General features: G+C 31.3%; 1 protein-coding gene across 1 annotated transcript; it reads right to left on the bottom strand.

The window, feature by feature from the left end:
* Positions 1–1,760: 1,760 nt before the first annotated feature.
* LOC131628414 (serine decarboxylase 1-like) lies at positions 1,761–6,151 on the bottom strand. Its single transcript, XM_058899249.1, has 5 exons — positions 5,935–6,151; positions 5,612–5,843; positions 5,308–5,501; positions 2,764–2,900; positions 1,761–2,430 (listed from the first exon to the last, which is right to left on the bottom strand). The coding sequence occupies exons 1-5, from the start codon at positions 6,149–6,151 to the stop codon at positions 1,849–1,851; spliced, it is 1,362 nt and encodes a 453-aa protein (XP_058755232.1). The 3' UTR covers positions 1,761–1,848.
* Between the last annotated feature and the right edge of the window lie 5,320 nt (positions 6,152–11,471).

Below are 11,471 nucleotides of genomic sequence, written 5' to 3'. Positions count from 1 at the left end.
AAAATCCATAATTTTTTGTGCCCTAACACTTCAACATCATCCCATTCATCAACCGCAAATCTGCAAGTTGTTCCAATATCGGCATCAGATCCGTATTCATCACCATCGTAGCTTCAATTCACAGATCCAACTACTTCCTATTTCTTATGATTTCGCACACGAATTTAACAACAACATTTCAGCAGCACGGTAAATCGAATCTCAGCAGGTTTTTCGAAGCAATACAACTCGCATCACAACAACACGAATCGTAACAACATCAACAATTCATCGGCATCATCGCAACTCATTAATCGTCTTGGATCTGCAACAACACATCCAATCAGTAGTTTCCAGTAGAAGGGAGCACAATAAGCTTTATTATCTCCTCTCTGGTTTTCTTATTTCACCTTCGGAGTCGAAACTATCGGACTTGCTCCGATCTTGTAGTCTCCATACTATTTCTCAAAAACCCGTTGCTATGTTTGTTGTGCGATGCTGTATGTTTGTTGTTGTGATATTTCATTTAAAATGCTATGATGATGCTGTGAATATTTTGTTTGTTTGTTGTTGTTGTTTGAGAACTGTTGTTGTTGTGTTTGAAGGCAGGGAGAGAACCGATAGCGAGTGAAAGAGATAAGATGCGTGAGTTCATGGCTATTGTCGTTTGAGTCTGAAACAGAGGAAGTTATGTGATAAAGAGGATTTGAGAGATTTTCCATGCTTGACTTTTGTTGGAGAAGGTGACAACTGATGGAAGAAATTGAAAAGGAGATAGGAAGCAGAGTATTCACGTGTGAGAGAGGGAGTTTCAATCGTGAAAGAAGGAGGCAAAACAAATAATTAATGGATATTGGAAGTAAGGGTATTAAAGTCATTATATTGGGTAATTATATGAGGTGGAATAACAAATAATTAAAAATTTAAAAAAATCTGCCACATCAGCATTTTTGGTGATGTGGCCTGCTAAAGGTACAAACTGAAACTTTTAAAATTTGTTATGGCAATTATTGCAACTTTTTTTTGGCAGGAGGATTTTTCAAACCGATCATATATGGCAGGGGAAAAATAGGTATTAACCATTTTTTATTTAATATTGTTTCCTCTTTTGGAGGATTTCAAGCCTATAAATATAGGTCTTATTCCTTTCTTCATTTCATCCAAAAATCGAATTGTATATTGACACACACACACACACACTCTCTCTCTCTCTCTCTAAGCTTTCATTTTCACTTTCTCTTACTAGTTCTTATAGCCAAATGCTTTTGTGAAGAAAGATCTTTTGCGAGTGAGATGTTCTTGTAATTCTGGATGAGTCGCATTGTATGAGTTCTCCAAGAATGTTATTTATGCATCTTGTATGAACACAGTCCATTTAGGGATAAAAATATGAGGTTACAAGCTAAACCTGTTAAAAGCTTTGGTTGGGGATTGTGTGATCAATTCCTGATATTTATTTAGGTTAAAGATCATTAATATTGATGAACTTCCCTTAAGGCTCTTATAAAACCTTGTTTATTTGAAGTATCATGTACATTGCAACATGGATCCTATTTGTAGGATATTAGTGTACAAATATATTACTAAATACTAATAATAACATTTAACACATGATTTAAGGAATACATAAAGAGTAGAAAAATAAACATCCACCTCCATATTGAATATTATTTATAAAAATATAGCCAATATTAAGAACCACTAACATATTTAATGTATTTGACTTTTGCATCTATAATACAATTAAATCTCAAATGGTAAATAGAGCTGACTTATATTATTTAAAATTAAATGTTGAACAAAGAAATGGATGTGACTACTGATCCAATAATTGAGATCATTATTTAATTAATATAACATGCAATTTAGCTAATAATTTTTTGATAATTTGTGTATCGAACAAGCACAATTTATAGAACCAACATCGTGTGAAATGCATAGAGGCTGAAGTTGTCCATCCTTATACCAAATGGATCGTTTTTGGACAAATTCACAAACAAATGTGTCAAGCATTTCAATAGTCACATGCTTCAATGCTACCACGTGTGAAATGTTTTTATTGCATGCCAAATTCCATCGACGAGTAAAGTTATCATCTAAGGGTCTCTCAAAGACAACTATGTTGCTATACTCGTTTAACATTACACTAATTCCAGCATCACGTAGTTGATTTAGTAAGTAACGAGCTTTGAATATGCAATCATGCACTTCATTCTCAAGTCCTATGAAACCCCTTTTTTTAAGAGCATACCAAAGGAAGATAGGAGCATGTCCACAACGACTACCTGTGATTGTGGCATCTCTTGAAGCAATAATGTCAACATCTCTTGAAAATGAGTTGATGTATTTCAAACGAGTTATCAAAACACCACAAGGAGATGGACATCCCAAAAACTTATGACCTGAAATAGTTATACTTCCAATAGGTTTCTTGAAGCTAATCCTTAGAGCCTAACCAATCACCAAAATGATATTTTATAAGAAATCATAATTAGGCGGAAATTATTCATCACTATAAGACTTTAACAAAAGCTACACTTTAAGACTTTAACAATATTATACTGTTAAAGTTTAAAAAAAAGTATTTATAGACTACCATTAACATTGATTTGCAAAATAACTTGAATATTTTTATGATACTAAAACATAATCTTGATGAAGATCTTGCAAAAAACAAATAGATTTAAATCCATAACATTCCAATCTCTAAACACCCAAATCTTTGCAGCTTATGATAGATGAATTTATTAAAATAATATGTTTATGTAAAGTGATGTTACTCACTTGTTTAATAAAAGGTAGCATGATTCCATATAGAGCTCCATCACAGTGAATATAGAACTGATCATTAGTAAATCCACATTTATAAAGTATTTTTATTACTAGATCAAGATCATCAATACCTCCTTTCAAAGTTGTCCCTACAAAAAAAATAATCATTTAGGTTTTTTCATACATTTTGTAAAATCACTCATTCTTGTGTTATAAATTATGGAATAAAGTTTTTTCGCAAACCTTTGACGGTTAATCACTAGATCTCTTTGATTATCAATATGCCATGGAAGTGAATTAATGTCCATGCTCCAGGTTTTGTCGTTTGTGTATTAGACTAGAAGTGAAACCCACCCAAGTGGTTAAGTATTTAGGAGTGTATTGGATGGCCAGCTGCCCTCCTTTTGTTTTTGCAAGAGGTTAAGTTTTCATCCTTCCAAGATGCGGTCTCTCCCTGAAGGTATGTTACGCTTGTTGCTTTGGTATAAATTGGACTATTGATTGGTTTACTTGTTTTTTATTTTGTAGTATGTTCTAGTGTTTGTTTGGCTTGTTATTTCTCTTTAGTTTATTTTATTTTTTCATGTTTTTATCTTGGCTTGTTGTTCTTGCACAGTTGGTAATCATCGTTTTTGTTTACACCTTTTTATTACTTTTTTAGTTTTGTTATATGATTCTTTAGTTTTCTATTCTTTTAATAGCAAAGCTGGAACTATATATTATAATAAAAAAAAGTATATAGATACAATTAAAAGGAAAATAGCACCAAGGGTGTATTAGAAAAAAAACACTCTAAATAGAGATGTCCTATGTTAAAAAGAAAACGACATAAAGAAGGCAACCCAACAACCAGAAAACAAGAAGGGGAAATAACAAACCAAAAAAAAATAACCACCCACAAAACCACAAGCACAAGGGGAGAAAACTAACCACTCATCGATTCAATCTAAACATTAGTCACAAGCAGAAGACACCTTCAGAGGGAACAAGCTAAAGGAAGAAAAATTTGAACACCTAAAAAAATAAAGAGGGCAGCTGGAAATCCAGCGTGCTCCTAAAAACCAATCCACTTGAGCAGGTCCCGCTCCTAATCAAACAAAGAAGTAGTAAAACCTAGAGTATGAGCTTGAACCCATTACCCCGTAAAAGATATAATCAAAGGCATTCAATGATTAACTGTCAAACAAGCCTCCTTAAATATAACTTTACTTATCATATTCTGAATAGCCAAACCATAGAATTCCAAATCGAGACCAGGCCTACAAATGACACATTCCCCTCCCTAAACCCAAAAACAACTCAAACACCCCTAAGACCGACCTCAGTAAAGGCCTTGGCTGCCCCACCCAATTAAGCACCTTGTACCAAAGGGCTGATGCAACCTCATACCCCACAAAAAGATGCTCAGTTGACTCTACATGCCCGTTACACATGGCACACTCCACATCACCACCACTCGACATAATCTGACGCCTAAGAAGATTATACCTAGTCGGTAACCTATTAGGGAGCATCTTCCAGGAGAATACTACCATTTTAGAAAGCACCCAACTCTTCCAAATCCTGGTCAACTTCTAAAGCACTCCTTAGAATTACTATATGGCGGGCCGACAAGAGAGGCAAGGAAATCATAAGTGACTTTTAACGAGAAGCCACCCACCAGGTCAGGTGTCCAAACCCAAATATCCTCTCGATCAAGCCTCATAAGCCCATCTAGAAGACCAATTAAAGACTCTAGAAGCTTTTCTTCCCAAACCAGGAGAGGACGCCTTTAAGAAAACCTCCAAACCCAAACACCCCATCCCAGACTCCAAAAGAACTCACCACCTGGTTCTTAATTTGGCTAAGAGACAAGGAATACGCATAAAAAACACACAATAGGGGTAGAACCGACCCAGACATCATGCCAAAAATTGGTCAACCGACTATCCCCGAGCCTCTTGATACAAGAAACGACGAACCAATAAGTCGCAACATCAAGAGGAGACCCCATGAGAGAAATTCCTTTCCTCCACTGAAACACCCTCGAAAGGCCCCTAACCCTACCCCCTAATGGCCAACCAAAACTCTGTGAACCGTACCTTGTTAAGCAAATATATCTCCTCAATGAAGGCACATTCAAAATAGTCCTTCATCTCCATTACTTAACAACATAAGATTAATAAGCGTAAAATCTTTGACTCCTAAACCACCACCCAGACAACCTTATCATCGCCTTTAGACCCCCAGAAGAAACCGCCTCTGTGAATCAACGAACTTCTGCTAGACTGAAACCGACATTTTCATAAAAGACAAAAGGAACACAGGAATAGAGTTCAACACCGAATTCAGTAGAATCACCCTCCCAGAGGAATCACAAATATATTCCTCCAAAAAACTTACCCCTTTGTGACAATTTGAACCAGAGGATCTCACGCTCTTTTCTTTCTCGGGTTCACACCCACAAAATGCCTAAATACTTAAAGGGGAGGATACCCACTTTAAGTGTAAATAATTTTCAGCCCTAACCAATTAAAAATAATAATACAACTTAGTAATTAGACAAGAGGAGAATACCTATATTTAGATTGATGATGGCTGGTTTGTCCTTGTTGGCAAGTAGAGAAACCTCTAGTTTATCACAATCAATTTCACCAGATATCAAAGAGCCAACCTTCACACATTTCATTCTATACATTCTTGCTATTTTGTATATCGAATAATGTGAATCTTCTGATGTATATAGAATTCCATCCGGAAGTTGCTCTCTCCTGTATTAATTATGTCATTAAGAGTTAAAAACATCTCATTTAGTGACTAATATTATTTTTCAATATTATTTTCCACTTTTTTTTAGCAAGTTGTAGGTAGAAAAACTGACCCTACTAAAATTCCATGAAGATTGCCTTCGGTTCCACCAGTAGTGACATATCCCCAGTATTCATTCTTCTCAATTTCCCATAGTTTAGCAAACCAATCAAGCACACTAACTTCAAATTTCATTGAGTTTAGAGAGAAACTGCTTCCAAGAAATGGATCTCCAGCATTGTTCAAATGAAATTGAATCAACGGTGCCAATGTCTCATAGTTGAAGTCTTGATTTGTAGGGTACCCTTCAATACAATATTGTTACGTACAAGTTAGATATAAACTATATTTTTTGTTGTAATATTAAATTGGTAAATAGAAAAATGAAGCACTTACCTAAGTTACGCAAGTTGCAGTTGGTTAGAGTGTGTGCATAGCGGGAAATGAGTGCATCCAAATGAGTATCTGTTTCCCCAATGCACTGAGTGATAGCAAGTCTGTCACTATTGTTTTCATCAAGTTTATCATGTCTCTCTTCTTCTTTTGAGAGGCTATTAGCATCATGAATAAAAGCCACTGTCAATGCCATGTTGTTTTCTTCTTCACTCTCCATTATGTATTTCCTAACATGTGTGACACCAATGTGTATTAATATATATAGTATGTTTACACTTTGAATTCTTCTACACTCATGTAACACGTTCTCTCACACTTTCAAAGTGTAAGTGTAAACACATAGTCGTAACATCTGCCCCAGCATAAACACAACACAACATTTATAACGTGTATTTTTATGGAGTAAATATTTGGAAATATTTTTCAATTTAATTGGTATCAATAACCCTATTCAATTAAATAATTTTATTCAATATTACAATTTTTTAAATTATTTTATTTTAAAATAAGTAAAAATTTTAAATTAATTTTCACAAAAGTAATTGGTATTTAATAAATGATATTTTACAAAATATCATTTCCTTATAACCTTATTATCAGGATTATAATTTTTAGAAATAATATTTCTAGCAAGTGTGTTAGATCAAAAATTAGAATTCTCAAAAATATTTATGATATTTTAGTTAAGAGTTAAATATGTTTTTTATCTCTACAAAATTATTAAATTTTAATTTTAATCCTTATAAAAAAATTATATTTTAGTTCCTACAAAATTATTTATGAATATAGTTTTAGTCCTTGTAAAAGGACTAAAACGTCGTACAAAAATAATTTTATAAAAACTAAAACATAACATATTATTATAGGGTCTAAAAGTCAAATTTAAGATATTTATAGGAACCAAAAATAAATATTAATAGCATTTGGAAGCATAGTTACTTAAATTTTTTTGATATATTTTTTTTAAATAAGCAATTTGTACCTAGCGGGATTCGAACCTGGGACATTGAGAGGAGCACACTCTCAAGACCCAAGCGTTTCACCCTTGGACCACACACATAAAAAAATGTTAGATATTCACATTTTAAGTATCGGACAAAAATTATCTATATATATATATATATATATATATATATATATATATATATATATATATATATATATATATATATATATATATATATATATATATATATATATATATATATATATATATATTTTTGAAATAAAAAATATTTTGAAATCATTTTTAAAAACTTAAAATATACTTAGAATTATTACATTTCCAATATCACATTTTGAAAATATAATTTTAATGCTTGAAATAATACCTATGAGTTTTGTAACACTCGGTATTTAGTTAATTATTTAATTAAATACTTTCAAATTATTTCGAATTTAATTGTTGAATTTGTGGAGTGTTGATAATTGTTGACATGAGTTTTATGATTAATTAGTCGATTAATTAATTAATTAAGTTGTAGAAATAGTATTGAAGAAATACTAGATTTATGATATGGACTTAATTAAGTGATGGTGGTAGTAAAACGTGGGGTGTGAATGTTAGGCCCAATAGGTTTAATGAAATTAGGTTAAGATAAGGATTAGGCTAATTAGAAGAGAAAAAGTCCTGGGGAATTGGTCATGGGAAGTTGTAGAAGAGAGAAAATAGGAGAGAAATTCATTCCCGTTTTTCTTGCAGCAGTCTCACTAAATCGAAGATCCCCGATTCGTTAACCGTTGGATCGTCACCAAATTTTGTGGGTAGGTTCACAACACCTATATCTAACCTTTGACCGTTGGGATCTTCAAAATAAGGTCTGAGTTGTGAGATATCATCATCGCACTGTAGCTGCAAATTAAGGAAAATTTTCAGCTTTTTATTCGGATGAAAAGAGGCAATGTTTGGGAGCTAAGGCTAGATGGCTTCGATCGGTAGAATTGTAGAACGGACTCCGAATACAAGGTAAGGGGTGGGGTTCTAACTCTATAACCGGACTCATGATGAATGATATGTGGGGGTTAAATTTGTAGGAAATTATTCCTGATTATTTGTTGTGATTCTGTCATGTTGATTCGATGAAATTAGTTATTGTTGTGGTGATAATTGTTGTTGTTTTATGCGATGTTGAAGGATGTTTCAGTGACGATGTATACCTCTATTTATTAGTATAGCGACGATATAAGCTTATGCCTTGTGACGATGATGTTGTTTGTTGTGTGTGTTTGTTGCATTCATATACATATGCATTTTTGGCGACGGCCTGGATTGGCAAATTAGTGACGAAGGCTTATGCCTTGATGCCTCTGTTTAACTGGCAATTGGCGATGGGGGCTGAAGCCCTGGGTACCACATGCATGTGCAGTTGTAGAGTCTCATTGTATGTGGCATGAGTGTGATTTAATTGTGATGTGATGTGACTTGAGTTGTTGTTAAATTGTGATAATATGGAGTTGTAATTATAAATTGTTATACTAATGACGTGTTGTGACAAGTATTGTCTGGAAGATGAGAAATAGTTGTTATAACTATTAATATGTTGTCGTTATTGATTTTTGTTAATTATAACTGTTCAGGTTAATTGTTATTATAAATGTAGTCTGAAAGCTGTAACGTGATAATTTCGTATGATTAAATTCTAATATATTGTTTATCATGCGTTTGTTTATATTGGTAGATATCTCACCCTTTCTGAATGATGTTTCCCTACCATGGGAAATTGACAGGTACTCAAGATAGCGATGGAAATTTGAAGTGATTTTATGAAGTCTTTAATTGCTGTTAATCGAGTTGGTGTCTTGCTCTGATACGTAGCACTCGGGGGGATAAAGCGATTGTTTTATTTATTAATTTGTTTGCTGAATTTTTAAGTGAATTATGTTTTAAATTGTAACTTAAAGTTACTGTGCAATGATGCTACGATTTGATTAGAATATTTATGAAGTTTGATGATTCCGCTGCGAGTTAACTATTTAATTTGAAACAAAGTGATTTTTTAATAATGATTTAATTGTCCGTTTTAAGTTACGTGCTATGTATCTATATGAAGGCAATTAAGCCATAATTGTTTTTGAATGACGAATATGTGATACCTCAAATGAATGTTGTTTGCAATTTATACTCTGATTTTTATTATAATTACCGGGTTGATTTGGGGTGTTACAAGTTTTGGTTGAGTAGTATTTTAGTAAAAGTTGATTTATAATTATAATTTATATTTAAATAAAAAGTGGTTGATATTAAATAATATTTTTTTATAGGATGAGTATATTGTTATTTTTCTTCTTTGGTTGAATTGTATTCCACGTTTACTAGTTTCAAACGGTGAGTCTCATGGTTTTAAGTTGTGGGGTTGTGAACTTGTGATCGCAATTATTGTGACCGTTGCAAATGTACAATAGAGTGATGTTATATGGCAAAGGTTAGCCCACGAATATAGCCCATGAATATCACGATTGTTTCTTTCTTCCTTGAGTTAATAATTAAAAAATAGAGAAAATAGTCACTTTTATACTTATAAAAAAGTTTCAATATTTTTTTTCTTTATAAATATTTCAATGTAAATAGAGTGATGCTATATGGCAAAGACATTAAGCCCACGAATATCACGTTTTTTTTTTCTTCCTTAAGTTAATAATTAAAAAATAGAGAAAAGAGTCACTTTTATACTTATAAAAAAGTTTCAACATTTTTTTCCTTATAAATATTTCAATGTAAATAGAGTGATGTTATATGGCAAAGACAATTAGTCCACGAATATCACGATTGTTTCTTTCTTCCTTAAGTTAATAGTTAAAAAATAGAGAAAATAGTCACTTTTATACTTATAAAAAAATTTCAATATTTTTTTTCTTTATAAATATTTCAATGTAAATAGAGTGATGTTATATGGCAAAGACATTAGCCCACGAATATCACGATTGTTTCTTTCTTCCTTAAGTTAATAATTAAAAAATAGAGAAAATAGTCACTTTTATACTTATAAAAAAGTTTCAATTTTTTTTTCTTATAAATATTTCTATGTAAATAGAGTGATGCTATATGACAAAGACATTAGCCCACGAATATCACGATTGTTTTTTCTTCCTTAACTTAATAATTAAAAAATAGAGAAAAGGGTCACTTTTATACTTATAAAAAAGTTTCAATATTTTTTTTCCTTATAAATATTTCGATGTAAATAGAGTGATGTTATATGACAAAGACATTAGCACACGAATATCACTATTGTTTCTTTCTTCCTTAAGTTAATAATTAAAAAATAGAGAAAATAGTCACTTTTATACTTATAAAAAAGTTTCAATATTTTTTTCCTTATAAATATTTCTATGTAAATAGAGTGATGCTATATAGCAAAGACATTAGCCCACGAATATCACGATTGTTTTTTTCTTCCTTAAATTAATAATTAAAAAATAGAGAAAAGAGTCACTTTTATACTTTTAAAAAGTTTCAATGTTTATTTTTTTATAAATATTTCAAATTTTATTTTTAATTTTTATTAAAAAATATATTTTAATCCCTACAAATTTTTTTTATGTATGTAGTTTTAATCTTTGTTTTTTTTTTTTAATTTTAAAAATTATTTTATTATCTTTAAATAATTTTTTTCATACATGTTTAGAATACTATAAATATTTATTTACTAAAATTTGGAATTTTTTAAAATGAAAAAAATTAAATATTAATTTTTAAAATTGACAAAAATAATGAAATTTCAACTTATAAATTTTTCAAGGAATTTTTTATAACATTCTGTATACAAAATAATTATTCATAAATACACATTAATTTAACAACATGACAGTCATGACTAAAACTATGTACTTAATAATTTTGTAAGGATCAAAATATATATATTTTTTATAAGAATCAAAAACAAAATTTAATAGTTTATAGAACCAAAAAAATATTTAACGCTACCCTTATTATTCAACGGGTCAAACAAAATAAAAACATTAATCCACTGAAAAAACATCATACCAAAAGCAACTTCAAAACCACCATTGTTACAAAACTGCATTCTCCGATCTAAATGAATAAGAAACTTCTCTCATAATAAATAAATCGAAGAAACCTTTAACATTCTAAATCTCAATTCAAAGTCTTCATTGAAGTATTGAGCTCAACTCTATTAGACTCAAAGATGTCACTAGATGGATCCATATTCACATGTGGGAGACGAGTTTTATTTTGTCGGTGAAAGTTACTATCATGAAATTAACACTAGAAGGCAAATAATATTGGGAGGGATTGAATCCTTTCATTTGAAAAGGAAAAAGAGAATTTCTGACCCCTACCTTCTTGATCACCCGCGGCGAAAAACCCTAAAATGCTATTAAACTTCGGAAATGCAATTCCAAAGTTACCTTTTTATGAGAAAAAAATATTGTTTCGAAAATGCATTTTCGAAAAGAAATTTTTTTTTTTTGAAAAAAACTGATTTCGGAAATGTACATCCGAAATAAAGTTATTTTTCAGAAAATAGGTGAATTCGGAAGTGCATCTCCGAATTCACCCCCCTTGGAAGAATTCC

The sequence above is a fragment of the Vicia villosa genome, unplaced genomic scaffold (assembly GCF_029867415.1).
Source record: "Vicia villosa cultivar HV-30 ecotype Madison, WI unplaced genomic scaffold, Vvil1.0 ctg.000451F_1_1_3, whole genome shotgun sequence".
NCBI lineage: Eukaryota > Viridiplantae > Streptophyta > Magnoliopsida > Fabales > Fabaceae > Vicia > Vicia villosa.
Note: the sequence above shows the minus strand (reverse complement) of the source record. Positions and strands in the feature narration are given on the sequence as shown.

Excerpts from the sequence above, each read along its gene's own strand:
- LOC131628414 (XM_058899249.1), bottom strand. The coding sequence starts at position 6,151 with ATGGAGAGTGAAGAAGAAAACAACATGGCATTGACAGTGGCTTTTATT. Across the intron at positions 5,502-5,611 it reads CTTCATGGAATTTTAGTAGG|GAGAGAGCAACTTCCGGATG; the intron begins GTCAGTTTTTCT and ends TAATTAATACAG. Across the intron at positions 2,901-5,307 it reads CATCATCAATCTAAATATAG|GGACAACTTTGAAAGGAGGT; the intron begins GTATTCTCCTCT and ends TTTTTTTTGTAG.